Genomic DNA, 13,856 nt, shown 5'->3' with positions numbered 1-13,856 from the left:
AGGCACACATAAGGCTCGTTACCTAAACTAGATTTTAAAACAATACAGGCTGTAACACAGATTTCCTGTTCCTTGTACTCTACCCATGTTCTGTATTTCTGTATCCTTTTCAGAAGCTGAGATCTTTAACATCAGTATGTTAAAGGAGACGCGCGTAACTGGAAAGCAAAAAATTCTACGGCTGTGGCCTTTGTAAGTGTGTACATTAAAGGGCTCTTTTCAAAATCACTTCATTACAGAGGAAGTATTTTGTTTCTTTGGCAATCTGTGGGAATACTCAGCTTTCTGGATATACTACAGGAGTTTGGTTTAACCTGCACAGCATCGTGAGGACAAGCCAGAGCAAAAACGTTTGGCCAAGTGCACTCCTCACCACAGAAACCAAGCTTATTGCGCTACACAAGCCTCACATTAATCCCCTTTGACTCGCTTCCATGACAAAACTAGCACTCAAACTGGAGGTAAAGCAGCAAATACCAACCTTCACTGCAGGTGATTTTTTTCAAAATCAATATTCTGCAAGTTATTTTTAAACAAGCTTTAACATCGCTTCAGAATGACTGGCAGATGAGAATCACCTTCCAATATTTACTTAGTGTTTAGTGACCACCACTAGCAACCAGCCACCAGTTAGACTCCAAGCTTGCCTATTATCCCTGTTTTTCACCCAAATTAACAATATAAACTTCTGCACAAGTATTAAAAATGTGTTCATTGTAAATCTGGTGACTGCTCAGACTTTAGTGGCAGTAGCAGAAATCAAAACCAAAGGTTCCTGTTTTGGAGGAGATAACTCTCAAACTGACTTCCTATGGGAAGTCCTCAATGGAGAACTGTTTTTCATACTTAAGTGATGCTCAAGTCACCAATTTTAACCCATGTGGTTACTGCAGTTTTAGTGCTTCCTTTAGAAATGCTCTAAAAAATGGTGCATCACCTCCAAAACCCTAAAATGCTTCATTAATCAAGATCTGCATCTTCAGAACCCCAGTAGGTGCAAAACTCCAATTTGGGACTCAAAGAGACAACTGTTTCTATTCCTCTGCCCTCCTTCATTTTTCTCCATCAAGTTTCTCCATCAAACTGCCCGATCGCACAGTCTAAAAGCTACAACATTGACCTCTTTGTAATCTCAGCCACCCACTTTGGAAGAATGAGGCTTGTCTGCTCAAATTAAAGGCAGATTGGGCTTTAGAAAGATAATCTTGGAAATAAAGCAGACCATGCCTTCCCAGTTGCAGGGAAGCCCATGACAGCCTGTTCGCATTAATAGATCTGAAATTCCTTACTAAGTGAAACGGATCCAAGGCCTCCTCTCCCAAGCGAAGCAGTAAATTTAGCTATTAAGGACAACCGCAGCCCAAGCCAAATCCTATTTTAGGGCTGTTCTAGGAGGCACAGCCACAGCAGCAAGGCCCACACCACACTGCAGAACTCCAAACCTCTCCCTATAAAAAAAACAGGTTTTAGTATTTGATGCTGAGAATTAAACCATATTTACTACAGTGCGAGGAAAAAAATACTGCTTAAACAGTTAAGTCTATCTAACAAACCAAAGTAATTACAAAGTAGAGACAAATTTAAGTTGAACTTTCTAGATGACAAAACTACAATTGTGGTTTAAATGCAAAACAAGATTTAAAACAATTTTGTCCTGATAGAGGAAGTCACGTTTCAGTATGATAGTTTTTAAATTTCTGGTTACAAATAAAAATTTACAATTAAGTCCTTTCAATCAACTATTGTCCCAGCAAACTGAATACTTACTGCTGTTCTATTTCACACCGTTACCAAGCTTTAGCTGGTGAAGCTCTCCCTGTATCCCTTTTTACTTTCAAAAAACAAACAGAAACACCACCCAGAGCGTCCATCAGGACATAGCAAAATGTGATTTCTCTTTAAGGTGCATTTGATTTGCATTTTGTTCAGAAGCTATTAGTACTTCCCCAAAACGCTGTGGTGAGGGATTAAAATTCTAGATGCTTAAATCCAGTCAGGATGAAATCTAGCAGTGGTCGTATGTTTCTTCCAAAGGAAAAGCTCCTACATTAAGCTGTGAAAAAACAGTGGGGAAAAGAAACAAAGAATTTGAGACCAACACAAAGCACAGATACAGAAGAAAAATCTGAGCTGATCAAATCACAGCGTATTTTCAACGCCTCGCTTTTTTCCCCTTAAGTATTAGCATATAAATTTCTCATGCTAGGTGAACTGAAATATTTCACACTTACAGAACTTGACCTTTCCAAACATGTCAGTTTATTAATTTCTAAAAGATGTATGCAAACATCCTTACACAGTATCTTGGCAAAGAATTACTTTTAACATTTAGCTGCACAATATTTATTTACATTTAAAAGTTTATTTTCACATAAGACCAAGCAAGCAACCTTTGCTTCCGCAAGTCGCTGCCAGGACGGGCACTCCCATTGCCTGCCTGGGCCGTAGCAGCCGCTCAGCACCACCAGGGCGCTCGGTCTGACCCCAAGGGCAGCCAGGCTCTGGGTGTGCCGGGGTCACAGTGCTTCCGCCCACGGTGAGGGATTGCTACGGCCCTTCTCCCTCCTGAGCACTGGGATGAGATGCGTCCCCTGCAGCAAGGCGCCAGGAGCTGGGTGCTGAGGGACCCGCAGCCTGGGGCCACCGTTTCCTTAGGGCCCAGGAGTGGCGTCCTCCTGCCACCCTCAGCTGCTCGTCCCGCTGCTGCGCCACAGCCAGCCCACAGGGCTGAAAAATAACCGGGCCAGAAGAAAACCCAATTTTCGGTCAGATCAACTTCACCACCAGGTGAAGGCTGCGAGCACAGGGCAGGGGTGGGAATAAATGGAAGGGGAGCTCGGGAACCACCGCGTCGGCAGCGAGAGGGCACTGCTGCGGGGCTGAAGTCAGCCGGACCTCTGCAAACACGGAGTTAAGCCGGCAAGCGACATTTCTGGATAAAAGACTGGCTCAGTTATTTCCGACCTGTGGGTTTGGCAGCTTTTAATTTTAGACAAGGATTAGTTCCCTTGCCAGGTTACCTGCTGACACAAGAACTCCCCTATGATTAAAGGAAAATACAACTCAAACATACCCCGAACTTTCACACGAGACGTTACTTCCCATTCTAGCTCCTACAAAAGCGGACGGCCCACTAGGTAAAAATACTTGAGTTCTGTGACTTCTTTTAAACCAGAAATCCTTCATTGTCAATCATTACAAAAGCCCAGAAGCAGCAGTACTATCTTCTGCAAATAGAAAACTTTTTCAATGCAGACACGTTTGAATTAGGATAAATACACAAATACACAATATGAGAATGAGCAAACTACAACAAACTGCTACAAAGTCATAGCTTTTTTTTTTTCTTTTTTTTTTTTTGGACATTTGTATAGTCTTGGACTTTGGCAGGACATTTCCAGCTATATATTACATTGCTTAAGTGAAAAAAAGCCTTGAATTTCAAATGAACATTTCAAAGGTAACACTGTTGTTAATTTAATACACTGTCCAGACAGGTCTATTTTAGGTCTGGGGATTCATAAAACGGGCAAGTGAAAGCCTCTGAAAAGGAACCACACTGAATTCAACACAAAAGGCAAAACAAGGAAATACAGAAGAGGCAGAACAACGAAGTAGGAATAGAAAGTAAAAATTCAGAGAGGAGCTGGAAACATGAAATAACAGTAAAAAAAAAAAGTCCAAGGTAATTCAGCAACCTGAAACATTGCACGATTGAATGGCAGGACAGTCACAAAGTGGGGATTACTCTATGTCCACCATTTCGCAGTGAAGCCTTTGCACTGATTTTCTGATTAACAATTAACAGCCAAACCCTTTATTATGTTTCACCAACAGGAAAACCAGCTTCTAACTGAGCTGAGTGTCCGCTGGTTAGGCTGCAATTGAGACTACTCATCCAATTACTGGGTTTTACAACACTGGATACACAAGTCTGTTTTTCTGTTGCTTGGATACAGGATATACAAGGCCAGATTAATGCGTGTAACATGGAGAACCATGCCATTACCACTCTGCCACGTGTTGCACACCATGTTTTTTGGTGTTGATCATGAAACTGAAAGTTAACTCTATCACCAGATTTCCGAGTGAAATATGAGCCTCTAACAGGCTAGCAGAGGTTTATTAACACTTCAACGCACACTTGGACTTCCTGTTACAAAACCAGGATTACTTTATCCTTGTGTTCCATTCCCACAAAAAACAGGGACAGATCAGAACACTTAATCTGCAGGGGAAATCGGCTTACAGCAGGACAAACCAGCTAAACGTTCAACTGAAAGAGAAGCCGCAACAGCTTAGCTCACACGTTTCTATTTTCTGTAGAAAACAAAGGTAGGACAGAAAGGTAGTATTTTCATACAGAAAAGTAATTTTTAATCAGCTAGATTAGTATTTCTTATGGATTGCTTGATAACTGGTTAATTTATGTTAAAAAAAAGTTGGCACTGGAACTGTTGTGCCTTTTAAATCCTCGTAACAGCCACAACTTTCAAATCTGCATGCACAGCAACTTATCTTCTAAAAAAAAGGTCAACCTCAACACATTTACAGTTTTCTCCTCATCTCTGTGCAACTGTCAGATGTAGAAGTTATCAGCTTTTCTTGTGTTAATTTTCACCCTGGACATGTCGCCGGGATCTTGAGAAACATGCGATATGGACAAAGCACATTTATACAAAACTCTCCATCGAGCGATTTCTGGTGCAGGGCAACTTGCAAGACAGATGAAAGAACTCCTTTATAGACCCTTCCTATTTAGAATTGATTCAGGTATTTTGCATAGTCAGTTGTGCAGATTCCTCGGCTCCTTGAGTCACTCTGCTGCAGTCACTCCAGGATGTTCCTGTCATTTTGCAATGCAATTAGCTGCACCAGAAAACAATCCGTGTCAAGGAAAAAAAGGCTCCTCCTCACTTGAGAGGAGAACTTGTGACCTCACCCAGCTGGCTCGTATTTATGAAAGCTAGCTTCCTGTTGAGACAGCAGGACTGTCCAAGCATAAGATGCACCACTATTCTAACACGCTTTTATCAGCAATGGAATAACGATTACAAACTCAAACATTTAAAGCATTTGGTTCCTAAGGAATACGTTTTAGTCAAAATATCTTAATTCAGCCAAGGAAGCAATATCGCAGATTAAAGATACTTGCAGGTTCCCTCTTTCTCTCTTGTCTGGACATCCAGCACTGCTTCAAGCACGGCACTGCGCTGAGGATCAAGTTTAGCCTTGCTTGCAAGGCTGGGACTGCGAGCGGTCAAGCAGCCTGAACAAGGAGGTAATCACACACACTGATCTGGTAAAACCACTCGATACCTCATCACCGACTGCTGCGAAGCTATTTGGTTCTGAATTCCAGGAGGTCAGCCACAACCTCCCCAGTTTGGCTCGTGCTGTTAAACTCCCACGGGTTTCAGCCCAGAGCTCTCCACAGCACACGGGGCACAGCTGAGGGATGTGCTATGGAAGGCCTAACACGAAGGGCTGGAGGTTCTCCCAAAGCACTGAAACGTGGAGCTGCTAGTTCTGACAAGCTACAAAGCGTGGTGGGTTTTTTTTGGCCAACCCTGTGCACAATATTAGACAACATCTAATGCACTGACACTTTTTATTTAACTATACCCTAAAAAGACCATATGTATTTGGCTTTTCATTATTTGCTCAGTGTCCTCCAACCTATAGAACAGTTCTGCTTACAGATCTGTTATCGCCAATGAACCTAAAAATACTATGCAAGTATCCAAGAAATACATTTGCTTTCCTAAATCCCAAGCGTATCGCATTACAGCATCACGTGGAAGCAGCTCATTAGATCACTTCTAGCTATTTTAGCAGCTTAAATCATCACTATTTTAGGATGTCTCTGGGCATAACCTGATATTAAAATTATTTGCTCTAAGAGCCACCATCAGATCAAGTTAGAATTAAGGAATCACACCTTCGCCCACGAAGGGGCTAAACCCAAGATCAGTTTGGCTTTGTGATGTGTCGTGGACGCCACCCCGGAGAGCAGCCCTGCCTGCCACGTGCTCCGCTGGCAGGTTAGCTGAGCAGCTCTCCCTCCGAGAGACTCAAGGAAATGCTTCCCTTCGCTGCCCTGCTATGTCAGATACCAACAGCTCACCCCCAGACGCACCTGACACCCCTGCACAACCCATCCTTCCTCTGGTTCCCTACCGCACCTCGCCCAGGCAGCTGCACGGGCACAGGACGATGCCGCAGGCTCTGCTTAACACGCTGCGACACAAGCGTGTGCCAGGTTTGGCAAAATCATTATCGCTCTCCTAGATCCTCCAAAGCCTTGTGAAACAACCGGAGAAACAGACGCACTGAAAGAACTAGCCTTTACTCGTCATTTTAAGGCAGCATAAGACTGTGCGTTCCTTGGGCGCGTGCTCTGCTCTCCCTCGCTGTGCATCCCTGACCCGACGGGCACTCACGTGGCCAAACAGAAAAGCCCAAGGTAATCCAGCTAGAACAGATCCCGTGGCATCTGTGTGTCTGCCTTTTATTGTTAATATTTTATCAGCCTTCTGATCTGTTTCAGCAAGCAGCAGTACAACAACCAGAGCCAAAGGAGATGAGAGCATGCAGCCAGAGGCACGCAAGAGGGCAACTGATATTTTTCAGATCACTCAGTTTGGAGTCCTTTAATTTATTTCTCTGCAACAAAAATCTGAAGAATTTTACACATTGCCCACTCAGCAGTCAACAGGCAAGCCTGCCAGTTATGTTAATACTTTCTTTCTTCTAACCAGCAGGCTTTAGCTGGTTCTCTACTAGAAGGCACAAAACTTTATTCAGATATCTTCAAGTCAACAAAACTGAACCAGGTCTAATACCAGTCAGATTTTATCACAAAGTTTTATATAAAGGTTTGAAAGGCATTTTCTGCCTCTACTAAGGGAAAACAAAATAACTGAAGCTATACCTGCCCTGGAAACACCCACTGTTCTGAAAAATAGATAACTCGTCCAGGAGTTCATTCTTACGGATTGCAGGCATGGAGAAATGCTTTTCCCTCCTACATGAAAAGCTTGAAGTGAAATTGAATAGCTGAAACTTAAAAATGTGGCTTTGTAGAGAAGCAGGGGAGCTGAAGCTGTACAATAGCAAGGATGGCACAGCCAACACGTGGAACAAAGCAAACCCAGAGCTGCCAGACGCTACCTGAGCTACACATGAGCAGCCAGCTCTGGCTCAGGGAGCTCCAGGCAGCCAGCAGCAGGCTGAGGGGACAGGGGGGACATCTGCCCAAGCCCTGCCTTCCTCCCTGGTCATCTGCTCCTGGCCGCTGGGGAACACAGACATAGCCCAGCCATGTCATCCCTGAGCTTTCGCGTAGTCTGGAATCTGATCACAAGTGACGACGCTTTTTTAGCTGAGAGTGAGCGAGTGCTCAGTGAGTGAAAACCTGCTGCTGCCCTTACGGTGCTCTACAGGTGCAACAGGAACTATCTGGGCAGCTTAACACACCGGCCTTCTGGAAGGCACCACACCGCAACGCACTACAAGTGAAGCTTCAGACACTGAACAACTTCTGCTGAGTAAAACGCATTCTTAACAGGTCCTAACCTCAGTGACTTAACCATCTAATTGTTCAGACCAACACAAGATCTTCTCAGTCCCCAAGGAACTGAGATAGAGGCCAAAACATGCATACGCTCGTCTCTTCTGACCGTCTGTCTGTTTGTGAGATGCAACCCCTGCTCTTTCCGGGGCCCCAGGAGAAGGTGTTCAGCCTCACAGAACTCACCAGTGGTCCGCTGGGACACAACTGCACTGATGGAAGCCACTACAAGGTCCTCAACGTGGGCAAATTCAGGCCATTTTTCCTTTGGCTTTAGCAACTCTGCTTTGAGGGGTACACGGATTAATGAGATTAACAGATGGACAAACAAAACTGACAGCTTGAACACAGTTCATCTCCATAAGCTATTCCACTTGTTGCTACACTAATGGAAGTTGCAAATAACTGCTAAGTACACCAGTAAGCAGAACCACCCTGAAAGCATACGAGCTGCACATTTTTCTATAATTCCAAGTTTGCACTATTAAAAAAAAGATTTACGAGCTGCACAGCACGTACACTGTGTCAGTTTTACCTTAGAGGTGCAAGAAATAGATAAATACGTAGATACCGAGCAACTTTTATTGATATAGCTTAGGCTGAGAGGCAAGTGCTAAGGGGGCTGTTAGCTCTTTGTCTGCAGACATCTCAGATTGAGAAATTCTACCTGAAGCGGTGCTTCCACGCGCTGCACGTACAGTTGCCTCGAAGTGGTGAGGAGGTAGCACAAAGCTGCAGCAGCTGTGCTCCCAACTGCACTGCTCCAGTTAACGTGCTGCTCCCTGCCTCCTCGCTCTGCCTATTCCACAGCCAGACTCCACCAACACGAGGGTTTGTAGGCAACGCACTCCTGTTAGCAGACAAGTGCTTTAGCATTTGCATGCAGTTCATTGCAATCAGCCCTTGACAGTTAGCTACACAAACTCCGAAAGCCTGCACACGTTCAGGAAAACAGACCTGCCCTAATCCAATCTCCTCAGACTCTTTAAACCTGTCATTGAATTAATCTTCCTTCTAGAAGAATCTTAAGTGAATTTTCTAATTACCAAGACCTCAAACTTCATTTGGAGATAAACAGGGAGTGTTTACGATGGCTATAGTAAGCACCCAAATGAGGATTTTCTTTTTCTTTTCACGAGTACTCCGATGTAGACAAAGGCTAACCTTCAAGACCAAGCAGATTTTCCCCTTGCACATGGGCACATTTTAATGTTGGTTACCATTTTTTCAAATATGCTTACCAATGACAAGCACTCCAGTAAATGTAGTTGATCATACTAAATGCTTTTTTAAAAGGATGCTGGGTGGGCCATGAATTGGGGGGTCAGATTCACAAGGGCTTTTTTCCACAGAAGAACAAGAAAAATATTAAAGTAGTATTTCCTCGACATCTGTAAAACAATTTGATTTTAATTTACTTTAAACAGCTTTGTAAGGTTCGTATTATATTGTAGTGCTTTAGATTTAGAGATGAGCAAACACTGTGTCACACGAATGCCAGTTCCAACATACAGATTGCCAAGGGGCTTGAAGAGCTACTAAATATAGTTTACCGTGGTACCTTTCATGCACAGCACGAGCTATTAAAAGATCCGTGCAAACACTGCTGCCGAGCTGCAGTAATGTCATGTGTACGAGGCATGGAAAAAACTCTATGCAGGGCGTATTCAAACAGTAAAACTCATTAAGAAGCTACAGTAAGCTAGATTTTGGCTAAAAAAAAGATCTAAGGCTGTTTGTGGCCTCTTCTAGACTTTAATTAGTCAGAGCTGCTGCTCCCTGGTTTAAATTAGCCTAACTGCATGCTAGGCAGATAAAGTATCTGTCCTGGTAAAGACAAGTGTAGCCACCTAGCAGTCTCGATCTTACATGACTTCATGGAGCTAAGCTTTCCAAACCAGTTGGCTGGAACAATTTTTAATCTGTACGGTACACTACAAGATGAAAAAAGAAATTGGTGGGAACATTAATAGTTACGTCCCCAGAGGCACAAAAGCCTAACTCGTGTGAAATTATTAGACCGTCTAACAAAGTGTCATTAATTACCAACCTGTTTTTCTGTAACTAAACAGCATGACACAAACACCTCCGTGGACTCATTTTGCATAAAAATTACTTGGCTATGTAGCTCAGATGCTTATTGGTGTATCGCTTGAAAGCCTCTAATGGCAATACTTCTGAACACTTATTTTTGTTAGAGAACTAGAATACCTCCCGAGCTTCTAATCAAAATCTGTCTCCCGTCATAATTTATTAGAGTGTAAGAACTGTAAGACTTAGATATGTGAATTACCTCAGTGACATCACAGACAATATAACCCTTTGTTATTTCTGAACCTGATCCACAGCTGACCTGCTGCAACGCCGACCTGCTTACGAGGCACCCAAAGGAAAGGTACGAGCGGGCCAGGCAGGGGGTACCTCACCTCTGCAAAGCCACAAGGACGCACACAGAATGCATCCCGTGATGTGCCCCTCAAAGTGCTCAGCCCAGGCAAAGCAACCATGAAAAACGTGTGGACAGAACTGTTCTTGGTCAGCGTGGGCTTGGACTTCAATGCACATTAAGCTTTGGAGGACTTAATACTTCAAATCCATTATAAGCAGTCTCAACACATAGCCTCTAAGGCATCACAGGCCACCTGAAATTCAGAATGAAGGTTGTTATTCTTTTTTTTTCCATCCCTCTTAATCCTTGAAGCCTCACTTAGGGCTTCAAATTTCTCTTTATTCTGATACATTAACTCAGCTCCTCTGGAACTAATGATTGCCAGGTGAGCTGTGCCTCCGCTCCCCTGCTCTGCTCCTGGCCCCACTTCTTTTGAATTCTCTCTTATCAGACATGAGATGCTTCGTGATGACATGAGAACCGCCACACTCCCTCCGAGATTAACAGTTTACGAAAGGGTCACTCGCCCGCTGCAGATCAGAATGCCCCAGGGAGGTTCGGGTGCTGCCTCCGACAGAGGCAGTCGCACAGCTGCCTGCTCCAGCCTCGGGCACCGTCTCCAGCACAATTGACACCGGCTGACCCCAGCCGACAGCACCAGAGGGACCAGTGCTTGAAGTGCCGGTTTCAAGGGAAGGCAAAGCATCCTGTTTGATCTTCCCCTCTCCTCCATGTTTATACGGACAAGTACTTGATATTGCACTTCAGGGGTAAACAAGAGCTTGCTTCTACAGCTGCATCATTTACAGAAGATCGGTCAAAAAAACAAAGTACTCAGTGGCAAACTGAATACTTCTCGTGTTTAAGGCATCCAGCAACATCCACAAGATAATTGCTGCAGAGTATTTAATGCCACATCTACTAATTATTGGGGAATCCTGCTCCACTTAACTAATCCCCTCTTTAGTTTGTTACGTATACGCTATATAATTCTGACCATGCAGACTCACGGGCTTCTCAGAAATGCCATTCCTCTGCTTTAGCAAAGCTCCTGACCACTTTTTCCTATTCCTTATTCTTCAGCTAAGGAGTTGCTTTCCGCTGATCCTAAGTCACGTACACGTGGTACAGCTGTAGGCCAAGCACGCCAACCTTCACAAGCTGACCCTAAGAAAGGCTGTATCACTCATACACATGGCCAGCTCTGTAGAACAGGCCCTTAACTAATCTAAATTTAAACATTGCTTCATTAAAAAGAAAACAACTACGGGTGTGCTGACCTCACCGTAACACGCCTGTCCCCAGTTTTGGGGAAAAAAGCTCAGGAGGAGTGAGGGGAAGAGAGGAAGAATACACCCCTTCCTGATACACCGCCACAAAAAACAAGAGCCAAAGGTCACCCAAGGAAGCAGCAGATGACACAGACGGGCAAATGAGACAAACAAGGTAAATGGCAGGAGCACTCTGCACCACAGCCTCGGGTGCCACAGGTGAGCCAGCAGAGGCGAAGGGATGGGACCCTCGGCACGGCTGCCAGACCTGCTGCTGCAAGCACTGCTTGTCTGGTGGGGCAGCCTACTCGCCAGCTCGGCCTCCCAAGGGTGAACGGGGTCCTACAAAGCTGACCACATCTCTTCAAGAGACTTTCATGACCAGCAGAACACTTCTGACAGAGCATGTCTTGTGGTGTTCAGCATATGGCTAACCAGCAAGTTACAGCAACGTGATACATATCAGCCTCAGAAAACAGCCAGCTGTAACCGTACCAACACCTCTTATAAAAACACCGCGTACCTGCAGGCAGTTCGCTTTGATTCAACTACACCTAGACAGAAAACAGGTAAAAAGCACACGGCAACTTCTTTTCAATGTTACAGAATTCACAGATTTACGGAAGTTAAACTCATTTCATTTCCATAAGCATTTTTCTTTAACTTGGAAACAGAAATATTCAGGTCAGCAAGAAGAGAGTAAGAAGTACATTAATAAGACTACAGCAGGGAAACCCCTACAAAGGGCAATCGGGTCAATTCAAACCACTTACAGACTTTTGCATGCAATCTATATGCAAAGAGGCAACAAGTACTGGTCAAATCTTTAAGGTAGGAAATCTTTAAGAAGGAAAAAGAAGAACATGGTTTAAATTGAATTTAAACTGTTAACGTTAAGCGTATGAAAACAAGTGAGTCAGTATCATTAGGTATAACTTTTAATGGAAGCTATTTCAGGTACCTGTTTGTATTTTAATGAAACCAGAAAACTGCCGTTCCAGGCATAGGCTGCTAACGCACCAGCAGTCCGCCTGGCACAGAACGATCACCACGCACAGACAACCACACCCTGGGAATCTCAGCTGGGAAACAAGGGATAGCTGCATCTTCCGGGGATCCTCACAACAGACACTTCTCAGCCGTGGTTGTCAAAGGTCGCAAAGCAGGTTGGAACTTCTGCTCCTAATGCAAACACGACTATAAACAGTTCTCCAGATTTAATTCTTCTTTCCCCCTGAGGTAAGAAGTAGCCTGAGATGTTTATCCTACTCGGTACAACACAGATTACCAGAAATTCCATTCGGGATTTGGAGCTATGGCCCAACACGTACAAGCAGGAACTCCAGTAATCACTCAAATGATTTTAAAGTCTGCTAGTTTATAAAGAAAACTCTATATGAGATAGGAATGAAAGAACACGGGATTGGTTTGGAAGTTATGCTCTGCCTTATAACAAAACAAATGCTCTAATTAAATCTGCTACTTTGCCATTATTAGCTGACACCCTTGTCTTTTACACACAAATAGGCCCCAAAGCAGGTAAGCGTGGTATTAAATGAATTACTGGAGCAGAGGCCGTGAAAGCATGAACTCGGATAACCTGAAAGTATACACTTTAGGATTAAGTTTTCATTAAAATCTGAGAAGTTCCTGGAGGTATGAAGAATAACTACAGAGCCCCCCCCCGCTCTACCAGCAGGAAAGCTCCCTTTGCGTTTTCGGCGCACCGAGGAGTTGCTGCTAAGCGCGGCGGTGCCTGCGCCCGGCTCTGTTCCCGAAGGCTCTCCCAGACGCTGCCGTCCCGAGGCTGGCGGCAACCGCTCTGACTGACTGTGGTTATTTCGGTCACCGGGCACGCACCCCCGGCGGCCTCCTCAGCGCGGAAAAAGCACGCTGCGGATCAAAATAGCTCCGCGAGCCGCGGTAACAAAGGAAGCGAAAGTCGCGAAGGGCAGGCAGGAAGCGCACGGCGCGGGCGGCCGGCGGGGAGCCCAGCCGAGAGGCGGCCCCGGCCCGGCCCCAGCCCCGCTCCTCAGTGCTCCTGCTCCCCGTTCCGCTCGGGAACACCGGGCTGCTCCCCCGGCCTTTCCCTCCCCTCCCCGCCAGGCCCCGCTCGGGACCCACCCGGGGGCCTCCCCGTGCCCGCCGCCCCGAGCGCGGGGCCCAGGCGCGGAGGGGCCCAGCGCTGCCCTCCGTGGGGCGGCCCCGCGTAGCCCAGCCCGGCCCGGCCCGGCCCGGCCGACCCGAGCCCCCCGGCGCGCCCCCCGCAGCCCGGCAGCCCCCCGGCAGCCCCCGGCGCCCACCTGCCGACGGTCTGGTTGGCCAGCTGCTTCATGCGGTTGAACTGCTTCTTCATGGCGGCGGCCGCCCCAGCCCCCTGGGCCCCTCACCGCGCTCCGCCGCCGCCGCCGCCGCCCGGCCCCGGCCTCCTCCACCCTGCTCGCGACGCCGCCCGCCCCGCCCCGCCCCGCCCACACCGGAACCCGCCGCCTCTTCCGGCCCCGCCCCCCGGCACCGGGACAGCCCGGATGGCCTCGCCCCCCAAAGACTACAACTCCCGGCTTCCGTCGAGGCACGCAGCCATTTCCTGGGCGGGGCCGAGCAGGCCGCACTCTCCCGTTGG

At 46.2% G+C, this 13,856-nt stretch overlaps 1 protein-coding gene across 6 annotated transcripts in view; it reads right to left on the bottom strand.

Moving 5' to 3' along the window:
* The window catches only part of ARHGAP17 (Rho GTPase activating protein 17), a 42,120-nt gene extending 28,410 nt beyond the window's left edge, over positions 1-13,710 (bottom strand). For 4 of the 6 annotated variants that reach the window (XM_035339306.1, XM_035339310.1, XM_035339311.1 and 1 more), the window contains exon 1: positions 13,537-13,710. In XM_035339306.1, coding sequence (XP_035195197.1) covers positions 13,537-13,589 — 53 coding nt within the window. In that variant the 5' untranslated portion in view covers positions 13,590-13,710. The remainder of the gene's footprint in view (positions 1-13,536) is intronic. The other 2 variants (XM_035339308.1, XM_035339312.1) reach the window with 1 other exon arrangement.
* Positions 13,711-13,856: the final 146 nt, after the last annotated feature.

The sequence above is a fragment of the Oxyura jamaicensis genome, chromosome 14 (genome assembly GCF_011077185.1).
Source record: "Oxyura jamaicensis isolate SHBP4307 breed ruddy duck chromosome 14, BPBGC_Ojam_1.0, whole genome shotgun sequence".
NCBI lineage: Eukaryota > Metazoa > Chordata > Aves > Anseriformes > Anatidae > Oxyura > Oxyura jamaicensis.
Note: the sequence above shows the minus strand (reverse complement) of the source record. Positions and strands in the feature narration are given on the sequence as shown.